At 47.2% G+C, this 14,413-nt stretch overlaps 3 protein-coding genes across 3 annotated transcripts; 2 read left to right on the top strand and 1 right to left on the bottom strand.

Annotated features, from left to right (window-relative positions):
• Positions 1-9,701: 9,701 nt before the first annotated feature.
• On the top strand, positions 9,702-11,350 carry LOC132263043 (uncharacterized). The gene is made up of 2 exons (XM_059762603.1): positions 9,702-10,026; positions 10,412-11,350. The coding sequence occupies exons 1-2, from the start codon at positions 9,738-9,740 to the stop codon at positions 11,305-11,307; spliced, it is 1,185 nt and encodes a 394-aa protein (XP_059618586.1). The 5' UTR covers positions 9,702-9,737; the 3' UTR covers positions 11,308-11,350.
• LOC132263045 (ribonuclease H2 subunit A) lies at positions 11,333-12,451 on the top strand. Its single transcript, XM_059762604.1, has one exon. The coding sequence runs from the start codon at positions 11,437-11,439 to the stop codon at positions 12,445-12,447; it is 1,011 nt and encodes a 336-aa protein (XP_059618587.1). The 5' UTR covers positions 11,333-11,436; the 3' UTR covers positions 12,448-12,451.
• LOC132263042 (F-box-like/WD repeat-containing protein TBL1XR1) lies at positions 12,449-14,389 on the bottom strand. The gene is made up of 3 exons (XM_059762602.1): positions 14,184-14,389; positions 13,189-14,120; positions 12,449-13,128 (listed from the first exon to the last, which is right to left on the bottom strand). The coding sequence occupies exons 1-3, from the start codon at positions 14,239-14,241 to the stop codon at positions 12,628-12,630; spliced, it is 1,491 nt and encodes a 496-aa protein (XP_059618585.1). The 5' UTR covers positions 14,242-14,389; the 3' UTR covers positions 12,449-12,627.
• Positions 14,390-14,413: the final 24 nt, after the last annotated feature.

Genomic DNA, 14,413 nt, shown 5'->3' with positions numbered 1-14,413 from the left:
ATCAATAAGTTTATTGGAGCGCCAAAGGGATTATTTTGGGCCAATTTTGGTCAATATGTTGACACTGTCTTTGGTCAGGTGCAATTCATGGGCTCGGTTTATGGAATTGTGGCAACATTTTGAATTTAATCAACAAGCTTTGGGCTTTAGTTGAATAAATATAGCGTAATTTGTGTTATTTTAACCACTTTTGAGTTTTGTTTATCGCAATTCGAATTACCAATGAATTATTTCATTCAAATGTGGTTATTTTGAAACAATTCTTATTGAGTTTTCGAGCCCAAAAATTGACGCGTGAAAATTTGAAAGGCCAAATTTTGCAAAAAAAAAGTGTTTAAATCGAAGTTTGCATTCTTCAGAACAGATTTCAACGCTCTGCAGGCGATGACACGTCATTTTAAGGATTGTTGAGAGCTCTTACAACACTCTTCTTTGGAGAGAAGGACCATTTTTCTTCGACAAATCTCTGGCTTATGAATCGAATTCGCCAGTCATCAATTCAATATTCTTAAGTGTCCTGAAGGATTCTCGCTTGCCTCTTGTCCCCGCCCTTGACATTTCCATCCAAGCCATTCGATTCTATCGAATTCTGCTGCTCTTCGGCACCCTCACCGCTCAGCAGACCGCCAAAGGACACGTCCAGCAGACTCAGGAGGCTGTCCATGGCTGAAGTCCTCGCCGGCGGAGTGGGTTTCCGCCTCTCGGGCTGCCTGAAGTGCAGGTGCTTCACGCCATTCGGCGACTCCTCGTTCACCACGCGCCGCACGACGGGATCCTCAGTGTTGACCACAGGCACGATGTTGGCGTGATGCTTCCGGTCCGGCGAGTCGCTGGAACTGTAGGTTTTGACCTGTCGAAAGTGATTCCGCAGATTAGTTAAGCAACAACATTCGATCGCCACATGCAAATTACTTCCGGGAAAAGTAAAAGTGAGACATTTGTCGACGTTGCGCAATCGGCAGGTGGTTACCTTCGAGTGTCCCTCGATGATCAGGTACATGGGGCCCGGAATGGGCGCCGGCGGCTGGTTGTAGTGCGAGAAGTAGGCGTCCGTGGTGAGCGTGGGCGGCGCCGTGGGAATGAAGTGCGTGCTGCTCTCCTGACTCGGAGTTGTCCTGACGGTCACGGCCGATGACTGGTGCACCTCGAAGATACTGGGGACTCTCTGCATGATGACTGAAGAGGAGGTAGAGGTGGCGGGCGGAGGGGGCAGAGTCGTGGGTCGCTGAAGAGTCTCCTTCTGCAGGATCGCGTGCAGATAGGAAGCCTTCGACGGCTTCACCATCTCTCCGTAGTTCATGGCACTCAGTGGCTTGGTGTAGCTGGACTTGATGGAGGCCTCCACCAGGGAATCCTTAGGCCGCTGCGTCCACGCCTCCACCGAGGATTGGTACTTTTCCGTGGTCTGCATCGGCGGAGGCATCAAGATCGTCGGCAGCTGGAAAGACAGTCGGAAATTTAGAATTCTTCCTTCAGAATCGCACTTCTTAGAGATGTCTCTCAACCTGGTAGAAATTCCTGCGCATTGTGAGGTACTTGAAGTCCTTCCGCGAGGGAATGCTGGGCTTCTTGGATGGCACGCCGAGGAGCAGAATCTCGCCGGACTTCTCCTGCTTGCCCGACTCCCAGTAGCGGACGCGCTCCAGGAACGGCGGGCTGTAGTCGTACGTGGGGTCATTCTTGAGCGGATCTCCTCGGCCCACAGGCAGCCACTCATTGTACTCCACACGCGGCGAGAATAGTGCTCGTCCGGAAACTGCGGCACTGTTGACGAAAGCTGCAAAGCAAACACACTGTTATACCCGTAAATATTTACCCGCAGCCCCGCCTCGAGGGACATTTTCTCCCTCGACGAGCAGCCACAGGCTCTGTTTTTCCTTTGTTGCACACATAAAAGGAATCATCACAAGCTCCCCAGTGATGCTGATGCACCGTTAAACAGTTTCCCACAATTTCCTTATCAGTTTTCGCGACAGTAGATTTTCTCAGGAAATTCATAAGAGCTTTTAAGTTCAGCTCCAGCGAGATGTGACGCATTAGGCATATATGTAAATAGCATGAGTAGAAACCTCCAAAAGAGCGAGATAAATATTAATTAGCGGCCAAAGAGTGAAGTTGAGCCCCGAAACATGAACAGCCAGAGTCACAAAAAAGCATTACAGGTTTTTCTCATCAGCCAGATAAATCACAAGGCATCTTTCTCATCTGCTCGTCTCAATAAATTCCACGGTTCAGCCTCATAAAATGCCTCAAATTACACGAAACATCGGCCAGAGTTTTGACGGGAAATCATTAGCCACGACGTGGCATGAAAAATCACTCCTTGTCTGTTTGTTTTGACACGCCGAAGGATTGTGGGAAGATTTTCGGTTCTTTCGCGCTCTTGAATTGAACATATGAAGCGAGTTGCGATGGAAAATGTCGCGCGAGGTGCATTTCAATGGGAGATGCCATCGTCATTTCACTCTTTGGCGCACTCTCTTGCATGCCGAGACTCGTGAACATTACCAGTTCCAGATCTTCATTGTGAGCCAGGTTAGTGTGTCGTGGCTTCACTCTGTGTCTCTCTCGACTATTTTTATTATTTTCTACCACTCTTATGCTATTTTTTCCACGCAGCGTCGATATTTTGTCTTGCCGCGCATTTTTATGCACGAGACAATCAAAAAGAGATGCGCAAATGATTTATTACGCAACCATTTAATTACACTTTACAGTTCAATACATTGTTTTTGTTGTTGTTGTTGAAATCCTTGAAATATTTCTATTCATGTGTATATTAATTTAAAAAAGAAGCAATACTATTGGAAGTCAAAAAAATGCAAAAGAAGTACAAAATATTTAGCAATTTCCAGTCTTCACGATTAGTTAATTTAATTGCGGATTTTCTACGCTGAATGAAAACACGCGAGACGTGTAAAATAGATGTCGGCGCTTCTTCTAGGCGGATTCTATATGGAAAAGCGGTGAAAGTGTCTTCCGAAGCGGCGATATTCTCCCCACAAATCAATCTCTCTGGCGATGAGATAAGGAATCGGCGATGATGGGCCTTCGAGATCTTTCCCATGGCACGCCAAATTGCAACAGTGTTGCTAGATCGGCGAGCGTGTGCTGCTCGATTTCTCATTTTGCCATCCGCCGCGGCTCGAAAAGCCATCTGCCGCCTATTCCGGTGCTCAATGAGAGTCGCATGGATAAATTTTACTTTTATTTACGTTCATTGATGATTTGGCGATCGGCTTTTCCCGCGCCATCGCCGTGAGTGATGGGGTCACGCGGAGAGATCGCTGGATGTCATCATTTGGCATCGGCTCACTGTGTGGAGTGGGAAGTGAAATTTTTCCACCTGACTCGCGGGCGCGCGCTTTTCATTGATGGCGGAGAAAATGACGAGACTCTGTGACAATTCCCATTGAAAGATGTGCGCGCGATCGGACAGTGGGAGGCTTTTCGCGCTTTCTCATGGCGATCCAGAGATCCACATTGACATTTTTATATATATACAATCTCGGCGTGCCTCTAAACGGCCAATGGTATGTTTTCATCTGCTGTGACTTCTTTTTTGCGCCTACCGTCGCGCACCATCTTTCGCCATTCCGCCACAATGTTCAATAAAATAGAATTCTCTCTCGCGCTCCGTGGTGATTCTCATCAATGGAAGTAGAGACACAGACACACTTCCAGCACACCAGACTGTCCGATTCTCGGAAATGAGAGAAGAAAACACAAGAGCGCGCGAAAGACACTCTTTCACCGCCATGTGAGAAACATTTCCCACTTCGCGCGGCTCATTCTAACGCGGCGCGCGCGATATGCTAACCAGCACTCCTTTCCCATGGGCGTGAATTTGGAGAAATGGGACAAATATTGACTGATTTGCTGCTGATGCACGCGGAGTCACACTCACCGGCCACTGGATTCGGCTGATCGCCACTGAACAGCGTCGACGGCGTCGTTGTTGCGTCCAATTCCACCGCCGCGCCGCATTTCATGACAATCACGAAGATGTGCAAGAAATTGAAATAGCGTGCGACGAACCGTGTGCGCTTCATCGTGTCAGAATCACCTGCAAAATAACCGAAATTCAACGTCATGATCAGCAAAGCACTCATTTGAATGAAAACATAGGATATAATGACACCACATTATCCCAACTCTCATCGCAATGGAGAGGAAATCAATGTCCTGCCAACTCCCACTTGTGAAACCACTCTCGCACTGCCCATAAAAGCCGCCGTGAGACTATCTTCGGAAGAATGAACGGCAATTGCCTCGGTAATTAATAAATTTCCCACCGGAAATTGCCAGAAAAATCAACCCCCAAATGAGACTATTACTCGCCTAATGGAGAAATAGTGGCCAGCATCTTTCGGGCGTGCTTCACGGACCATCGCACCTTAATAAAATTACGCACACTTCCAGCTTTTTCCCACAGCGACAGGAATCATTATTCCTGAGGAGGTGTGAGAGACGCTCCTTCGCCGGAGATAAAGAGTCATTTTGCCACCTTCGCAGCGCCAAACCGCCGTCTTAATCTCGGAAGATGGTTGTTAAGTGCTCGGAGGTGCAGAACGTGCAAGGAAGCCAGGGATTAGCGGGAGGATGATTGAATGGGTGGATACTTAGGGTCGTTCCCGGAGGGTGTCATTCACTGTTCTGACTCTTAATGGCGCGTCAATTTGAAGCTGTGGCGTCTGAGTGGTTAAAGTATGCACTGCAAAGTCGGCACGAATCTCTTACTTTGGCCTATTGAATCATTCATCAAAGAGGATGAAATTGTTTCATTGAACATTCCGCTCCTTTGGCGCTCGTTAATAGAGACGTGATGGGAAATTTTTCCGCCAATTCCGCTCAATGGCATGGAAAAGTGTCTTCCACACTTTATTGATTTCACGCAGGGATGAGGTGGTAAATGTGAAAAATTGGGCAATAGGAGCAAAAAAAGAGTTGTGCGGGTTCTGCAGATTGGCAAATATTGATGCTTTAAATTGGGAAATATGAGGGGAAGATTTTCACTTTAAAATTCATGCGAAAGAAACGTCCAAAAGCACATACAGTTTGCGAGACATTTATTGAGGCATTGCCATATACAGAATCGCTGTTGTGATTCGATCTGATAAATATTTCAATGAGTGTGTGTGTGGATAAGAATTTTTGCTCGACTTTTTATTATCACGGTCTCAGGTGTTGGATGGTGGAATTGGATTGAGATTTTGATCATAAAGATATGCCGGAGAGTTTTTGATTTGAAGAGTTTTTCCCTTTGTTCACGACTCCTCAACATTTCACATGCGGCAATATGGGAAAAAATCATTTCTTATATGCTGTATAAAGTTAAGAAAAATATATATCGCATATGAATTTGAAACCCATGAATAACGAGGGAGAGAGAATAAAGAGGCAACATTCTGGCAAGATGAATGAAGAGTCATGGAGCGGGCATCAAGAGAGCATCCCAAATGCCAGAGCCTCATTTATTGGGTGAGATTGCAAATTATCGCGTCCATTCTTCGCTCCCTTTTTCGCGCCTCTACAAAGTGATAAAGAAGCGACACAACAAAAGACACAAAATGACCACGAGAAACTCGTTTCGTCGCTGATTTGCGCAAATCAATTTATCAAGATATTGCCTGATAGCGCGGACGATCGGCGTGTGGGTGGCGGTTATGCAATGAATTGCAATAATTTGTCAGATTTATGCAATTTCATACGCATCGTCCTCCTTATGTCTACTCAATCCGCTGCCTTCCGCTTCCTAGAAGGCACAATCTTCACGACACAAGCCGATTGAGATGGAAGAAGAGTTGAGATTTTTAACACTTCATTTAACGCGAAGAGCACTAAAAATGTTATTCAGTTCATCCACAACTCTTAATAATATTCGTCGTTTGGATGTTTTTGTTTGGTCAAAATTACGAATAAACAGTGTTAGCAAAGACATCAACGCTTTCTGAGCATAAAAATGATGTCTAAAAATCTCTCTTCAATTACTTTCAATTACTTTTGGCGCTAAAATGTAAATATAACCTTATTTTTCAGATGTGCAATTTCATTAAATAATTCCTTAACCAGAGTTTAGATAGCAATTATGCTCCAGAAACTTTGGTCAAATTGGTCAAATTACTTTCTTGGGATTCTTATCTTGAATCTTTTCTTTCTCTTGTAAATGTTTTATCTATATCTTCAGCAACTCGAGGTGTCAGAATGGTCTTGAACTTGGTGAAAATCTCTTTAAATTTATAAGCACAAATTCGCACACATTCGCATATGATATGAGATCAAATCGTGAAATGTGCTCAAAGTGTTGCCAAAGATGATGGCAATGCGCAATTTATGAGGTTTTACGCATTGTTATCCACACAATAAATAACAAAATATTTGCCTGTCCGAAAAAAGCGGGCGAAGCGGCGAGGAAGCGGCAAAATGGCATGGATTTTGGAGTGAAAATCTCTCTCGAGAGAGCTTTTGATATTGAGCGATCGCACAAATGAGATTCTATACGGCCGCGAGAGGCGAAGGAGTCAAGAGGTCAGGCGAGTGATCAATAAAATATGGAATTCAAATAGCGCGGCGTATTGATAAATATTCCGCTGATCTCGCGTGTGGGTGAGGTTGATCTGCCGCCCTGCCTGATTGTCACTTCTTCTGCTCTCTCTCTCTCTCTCCCTCTCTCTCTCTCTGGGCCACAATCTCGCGAGTCCACTGTGCGCGCCTCATTTTCTATCAAGACAATCATATTCTTGGCGCGCGAACAACGAAAAAAGAAATTGTGTGTGATTTTCGAGAACGCGCGAATCAAACACTTTTGATGGCCTCTTCTCTCTGACCAACGAGATCTGCAGAGGAGATCTTTTCTGCCCAACACGCCGCGCGCGCGACCTGTGTGAGTGTGCCCGAAAAGCGACCAGAGAAATATATGCGAAAGATGAGAAAAAATCATTTTTTAATTTCATCGTCACGAATCTCAAAATGTTGTGTACCTTTTTTTCATGCGAGCGCGCACAATTTGAGAAGAAGAAGAAAAAAAAAGAAAAAATCGCCCTATTTTATTTTTCCTATACAGACATTTATAATCATATATACAGAGAGCTTCGCCTCTCGTTCTTCTGCCCATATTGTTACTTTCCATTGTCTTAAGACATCGCCACTTTTTCTCATCAGGCAAAGAAGTCGCGGTGTTGAAAAAAAAATTAAACACGATTCTTTCTGAATATCGCATATTTTGCCATAATTACAGATACGTCGCTTCTGCCCGGTGAGATAATGGGAAAAATCCCAGGGAAAATGTCGCGATTTGTAAATATGAAATAACATACAAAATGCTGGAAAATCTTCTTCACGAAATCACGCAAGCTTTGCAGAATTTTTCTCCTCTGTGCAACTTTCATTTCCATTTCACCTCCAGAGGAGAATTGATTGTCCAGGCGGGAGAAATACGCGATGAGTGTGTGTGTGTGCGGCTCAGCGGGAAATCTATTTTCAATTTTGAGCTTCGCTTTTGCACAAAAGTCCGTCTCGGCTCTTATATCACATTTATATGCAGTGTAAATAGATTTAATGGGGTTTTCGATGTAAATTTTCTGTGAGTGACACACACTGAAAATGTTCCAGAAAAGAAGCGCAGAGTTTCTTTTCTGATGCGTTCGTGGAGCATTGTGATTTTTACGCCGCATGGAAGTATCGTAAAATGGGAAAATAAATGTTTGCATAGAGAGATTCTTTCGCGCCCTTTTTCTCTCGCGCACAAAAACACTTTTTTTCTGCCATGCGCGCAGTGAGATGTCCTCGAGCCATCGTGGCTCGATCATGCGGGATATCAGTCAAAATTTCTACACTGTCTCCAGGGCAGAAGCGGCTGAAGATGATTTCTTGCGCACGCAAGTTAATCATTCTTTTTGCGTGGGAAAAAGAACACGAAAGTGGCGCAAAGGAAAGGAAAATCTTCACTCACTCTCTCGAAAAGTCTCTTTTCTCGATGGTCACAGAAAGGCGCACAGACACACTGTGTTCCGCAGGTCACACAAGTCACGCACGCGATCAGCGGATGAGCAGAAAGAAGTGACAAAGTACACAGGTAAATTGCATCACAGTGTCTTTTTCTTACTTCACCTTATTTAAAGCGCAAACACACGCGAAAAAAAGGCGAAAAAGTCAATGAGAAAAGTGTCTTTTTGATCTTGGGAGTCTGCTGAGCAAAAAAGAAAGACACGCTGATCAGCAGCAACGCACTGACCGACTGATCGGTTGACTTTGAACTGATTGGAATTGTGGAGATGAGGAAGAATATCGGCAATGACTCTGCCCGACGCGCAACGCACACCGGCGGTGCTTCGACTATTTCCCTTCCTCCGCCGCGCCGGAGAAAGACTTTCTTGTGTGTGTCTCACGATCAGAGGTGGGATCGCTGTGGATTTGAGATTGCCAAGATGCGAGATCGCATTGTGAAGATTTTCAGCCTAAAAGTGCACAAATTCAGCGTGAGAATGCAAAAATGTTTGCTGAAATCTGCTAAAAAATCAACTACTTCTTGACAGCATTAGTGTTTATGGAGACAATTATGCAAAATACTCTTGAAATTACTGTTGCAACATTCAATATCATAGACGTCGTATCAATTTTATCAAGAAATAAGAGCATACTGCTTATCGCCTCAGACTCCTCATCTATATCGCATCTCAACTCTGATCTGTGATCTCTGATGGCTGATTTTCGCCAACAATTCCCATTGACTCTGCGGCGAACTGATGAATCGAAGAGAGAGAGAGAGAGATAGCGCGATCGTGGAAACTCATCAGACGCGCTTTTCCCGCCACATTGTTTGCATGTGTGAAAAGTGTGCAGTTTTCCCCATAAATCACCCACAAGTCTGCGAAAGTAAAAACTTTCTTTTGTCGAGGAAGTGCAGAGGCCGCATTTTCATCACTGTGATGGCTTCAAACACTTTTGTAGTGCATGCGATGAGAATACGCGATGGAACAATTGAAAAATTTCTACAAGTGCACAGAGTTAATTATCGAAGAGAGACACTCTTTTGTCCAGGCGTGGTTTGCATACTCAAGCACATCGGGCGACCAATTTCTCCTCATTGATGATTTTCTGCGCGGAATTGGTTTGATTTTGCCATCCCGACTGTGGATGGCTTCTTCCGGGTGCCATTCGTTCGACACATTGTAAAAACTTTGTCCATCACGCAAATTCACCAGATGAGTTTTATTGGCAGAAAACTAGTAAAGTAGATGCAAAAAAAGTCACGCTTTTTTCGTACGATGAGTGTTAATCCATCTCTTTAATATCTCCAAAGAGCCATTTGTTATGAAAGACCCAAACTTCCTCCCTCTTTCTTGTGTGAAATATCGACCATAGAGTGGAGATCATTAAGATTTCACGGAAATAGATGCAAAATAAATGCAGTGATTTGTAGTCTGAACGCCAATTTTTGGGAAATTTTATAACACACGCGATGCAGCATAATGAACTTTCTAATAAACTGTCCGACTATCAATTAGCTGAGATGCGCAAGAATTTCTCCAACATGCTTGCAGTCAACAGTCTAATTAGGGGATTTTTTTTAATTCCACACTGATGAGGTAATTGAATATCGGCTGATAAGTAAACACAAACAATCTCTCTCTGACCTCTGCGATAAGCTCCCAGAGAATTTTCTTACAAATTGTCAGCTTTAAGTGCGATGATTTCTGAGAATCTCGCCAGTCTCGTCTGTGGATTTCGTTGGGAAAATGCTAAGAGAAGTGATTTTCGCGGTAGTTATTCTAGGAGTGACCTTTTGCAGTGAAGGTTTCACCTTGGGACAGAATCCTGACTGCAAATTGCCACTGCAACCCGTCCGATATGGATTCTTCGCGCCGCTCGTCTTCACGGCTGACGGAAAATTCGCATTCGCCTCCGACGACGACATTCTGCTCTCAGCTGGAGAAAGAGTGACCATTTCCTGTGAACCCGGACTGTTCAAGTCCTTCCCAGATAAGCGAACACTGAAGGCGAAGTGCGTGCAAGGAGAGGAATTGGGTAAGATTTGTCATTAAGGTGCAAATAAGTGTCTTTCGCCAGTGAATTGTTGGAGACAAATCAACTTATATTAAATGGCAATTAAAATTGAGATTAGGATGAATTCAAAATATGGGAAGATTGCCTTAAAATTACAATTCACAGAAGAAGAAAAAATGCTATTTCTCCCCAAAATACTTAATTAAAATTATAATTGTGATGCGGGAAATACCATAAACTTGGTGAAAAAGTTCAAAACACAATTCTATATTATATTTAGCGAATAAATTCCCCTGAATTTTCCTGGGTGAAACCCTCTTGGAGTTTTCCTGGAAGGCTTTTCGGCGGTGGGTTGGCACTTTTAATTAATTCTACTCTAATTGATTTCCTCCTTTTCCGCGGTCAGAGCTCGAAGATGGTAAACAAGAGACTTGGAGCAAGAGTTTCGCCTGCGAATTGCGCGCCGTCGAGGAGGTGTTTGCTTCTCGTCTGGCCGGATGTCCTCAGGAGGCGGAGAGCATTGAGTTCGGCTTCCTGAATCCTCACACCCAGACGTCGAACATTGTCGGCGAAGTGTGCTACTCAGCGCAGGAAGGAAGGACAATCTTCGTCCATGCGAAGGATTCTTCTGTGCTGAAGACGGAGAGCATGAATTATCTCAAGTCCGGAAGGCATCCCGAAGGAAGGAACAAGATCAGTCTCTTCAGAGCATTGAGACACGACAATGTGCACAATCTGCTCGAGGGGAAATTGGGAAGCCACAGAGTGCCAATGATGGGATCCAGACCACTCCTCACGGGCTTCATGCTGGACAATCCTCAGTTGCATCTCATCACCAGATTGACCTGGAACTACATCGTTTCCTACAACGACGAGACGCTCAAGGAGTGGGAGATCCTGCAGAAGGGAGTGCAGAAGCTGAATAACAAGGAAGAAATCTGGGCCGGAACGTCAGGTGTGCAGCAACTCAAGGATTCCTCAGGACATTCTTTTGACTTCTATTTGGAAGAGAAGAAATTCCCGGTGCCAAAATATTATTGGCTCGTGGTAAAGGAAGAAGATCGCACGGTTGGAATTCTCTTCAACAACACTCCAAAGAGCTTGAGGACCTCCGGAGAAGAACACCAAACATGTCCAGGACATTGCGCGGATATTCCATGGCTGTCTGACTTGAAGGAATCTGACGATCCTGAAGCTCTTCATTGTTGCTCTCTGGACAAACTTCGTCAGATTGTTCCGGAAATTCCAGACATATCCACAGACTCGTCCACATCTTCCATCAAAGCTGATAAAACCATATGAAAAGGTGAAAAATTGCATGGAGAAATAAAAAAGAGCAATCGATTGCCGTTTGTTATTATTTTTCAAAAATTGGTAGTCTTCGAAGCTTTCGAAAGCTCACGGTGTCAATTTCCGCGCGCTAACCTCAAAATGTCTGAAGTCGATCAGCATCAGAAAGTGTCGGAAATCAAGAGTAAAAGTGATTTGGAGGACTTCCTGGATGGCTGGGATAACTCAGAAAACACCGTCTTCTTCTCCAACATCCCTAAAAACTGTCTCAATAATCCCTGCGTCCTGGGAATCGATGAGGCAGGAAGAGGACCTGTGCTTGGTAAGCAGTTTCACACCTCCGTTCTGTCCAGATTCACATGTCTTTCCCTCCCAGGTCCTCTGGTCTACGGGATTAGCTTCTGCTCCATGACCAACACTGATGTGCTCAAGGATCTGGGCTGTGCGGATTCAAAACAACTCACGGAGGAGAAGCGAGATGCTATATTTTATAACATCAACTCCCAGACGACAGCTCTTGAGGACATGGGCTGGGCAGTGGAGATCATCAGTCCGCACTACATCAGCAATTGCATGCTTAGGCGCTCCAAGCACTCCTTGAACGAGGTATCGATGGAGTCTGCGATTGGGCTGATAAAGCGCGCTATCGCGCTGAATGTCAACATTGCTGAGATCTACGTTGACACTGTGGGTCCGCCGGAGACTTACCAGGCCCGGCTGTCGCGCCTCTTTCCCAACATCGCCATCACGGTTGCCAAGAAGGCGGACGCCACGTACCCGATCGTCTCTGCGGCCAGTATTTGCGCCAAAGTCGTCCGAGACGCCGCTCTCCGGACGTGGAAGTTTCACGAAGACGCGCCGGTGAATCCCTTCGGCAGCGGCTACCCCGGAGATCCCCTCACGAAGGCCTTTCTGGAGGACAACGTCGACGCAGTGTTCGGCTACCCGAGAATTGTGCGCTTCAGCTGGGCCACAGCTGAGCAGGCGCTGGAGAAAACCGCTCAGAAAATCACATTCCAGGATGACAACGAAGACGTCGGACAAAAGTACTCAGGCCCCCAGATCACCAGCTTCTTCAAGACCAGCGAGAAGACGCGCAACCGCTGCGCCTTCTTCCGCCAACGTCACTTGCAGAGCGTCCAGGACTTCTGAGTGTGTGTCAAGATAAAACTTCATTTATTCAGCCAGCCTAGGCGATCCGTTGAAAATGTATGTGGAAATAAAAAAGAGTCCCTCTCTAGTGCGCTGGAAAGCCGTGTCTCTCTCTTCGGAACCCAGAGTGTGTGGAAATCGGCAGCAGAGGAAGGAGATGCAGTATCTCCTTCCCAGTGCCTACAATTTCCTGAGGTCCAGCACGAAGACGCTGCCGTCCGAGGCGCTGGCGCCCACCTTGCTGCCCCTGGAGTTCCAGCACACCTCGAACGTGCCGCCGGTGCCTTTGTAGCTGTGCACCAGCTGCCCCGTCTGCGTACTCCAGATGTGGACGCACTTGTCGAAGCTGCCCGACGCCAGGAACTTGCCGTCCGGACTGAACGCCACCGAATACACGGGCTCCGTGTGCTTCGTGAGCGTGTGAATGCACACGCCGCGTTCCACATCCCACAGGCGCACCGTGGAGTCGAAAGAGGCACTGGCCAGGATCAGGTTCATGTTGGGATTCGCCGTGCCGGGCCCAGTCGGCGACCACTTGATCGTGTAGATCTCCTTGGAGTGCGCCTGCAAATCATGTACGCACGTGTCCTGCTTCATCGACCAGATCTTCAGGGTCATGTCGTCAGAGCAGGACGCCAGCAGATGACCCTGCGGATCCCACTTGATGGCATTCACCTCGTTCTGCAAAGACGCCAGATGGTTAGCAAAAAGAAACCTCAATTGCACACAAGACGGACTCACCGTGTGTCCCTGGAAGGATTTGATGGGCTTGTCCGTGTGCAGCTTGCACACGTGGATGCACATGTCCGTGCTGCAGCTGGCGAAGGAGTTGTTGCTCTGCCAGTCCACGTCCAGCGCGGGCGCCGAGTGGAAGCTGAACTGCTGCGTGCACTGGCCCGTGGACGCGTCCCAGATGATGGTCGTCTTGTCCACGCCTGCCGACAGGATGTAGTTGCCGCGCTTGTTCCACTTGAGCGCGAAAATGGGGCCCTTGTGCTGGCCGAGCGTGCTCGACAGGCGGCCGTCCGTCGTCCAAATGCGCGCGTAGCCGTCGTAGCTGCCCGTGGCCAGCAGCGTCCCGTCGCAGTTCCAGTCCAGCGACGTCACGTCCTTATTGCTGGGCACCTCCGTGCCGCCCTTCTGGATGCAGTGGCGCAGCACCAGCTGGTCCGGGCTGGTGCTGTTGTCCGACAGATCCCAGATGCGCGCCGTGCTGTCGCCCGAGCCGGACGCCAGCAGATCCGTGCTGGGATTCCACGCGCAAATGAACACCTCGCTCTCGTGGCCACGCAGCACGGTGACCTTCGACGCGGGGATCTCGATGCTCTGGTCCACTTCCATGGTGTCCGGCGGTGCGGGCGCGGCCACGGCCGCAGCCTCCTCGCCATTTGTCTCGCCGCCGCTCGTCGGCTCCGTCTTGATGGCCTGCTTCTGCTGGTTGTGCAGGTTCTGCCGGATGGCCACCACCTCCGGCATCACCGCGTCGATGAGCGTCAGCCCCTCGGTGAGGCGGTGCACATTCCCGTCCTCGTCCACGCTAATCTCCGCCTCAGTGTACTTGAGGCCCTTCTGCAGCATCGTGAGCAGCGCGGCCGAAGGCACGACGGCGCCATTTATGTTGCTCTGCGATATATGCGACTCAATCCCAAATGTGTACGCCGAGTGGTGGAAGCCTGCGCAAGAGAGTGGCGTCAGTGGAGCGCGCCCCAGCGACCCGGAAAACAACGGAAACTAACCTGACTCCTGAAGATAGCGGTACACCAAGAAGTTCACCTCATCGCTAGAGAAACTCATTGTTTATCGTGATTCTGGTCACTCCGTGATAACGCGCAACACTCACAGGTGCATTCTTGGCGTCCCAGGATGGCGAAAATAGTGATTTTGTTGGGATTTCTGGCAAAGAAGCCGCAGCCAAGTTTGACAACACAACAAAATTCCACCGAATGTGCGAAAAGCGACCGCCATG

This window comes from Phlebotomus argentipes, unplaced genomic scaffold, assembly GCF_947086385.1.
Source record: "Phlebotomus argentipes unplaced genomic scaffold, Phlebotomus argentipes genome assembly contig_15, whole genome shotgun sequence".
NCBI lineage: Eukaryota > Metazoa > Arthropoda > Insecta > Diptera > Psychodidae > Phlebotomus > Phlebotomus argentipes.
This window is presented reverse-complemented; position numbering and strand designations above follow the sequence as displayed.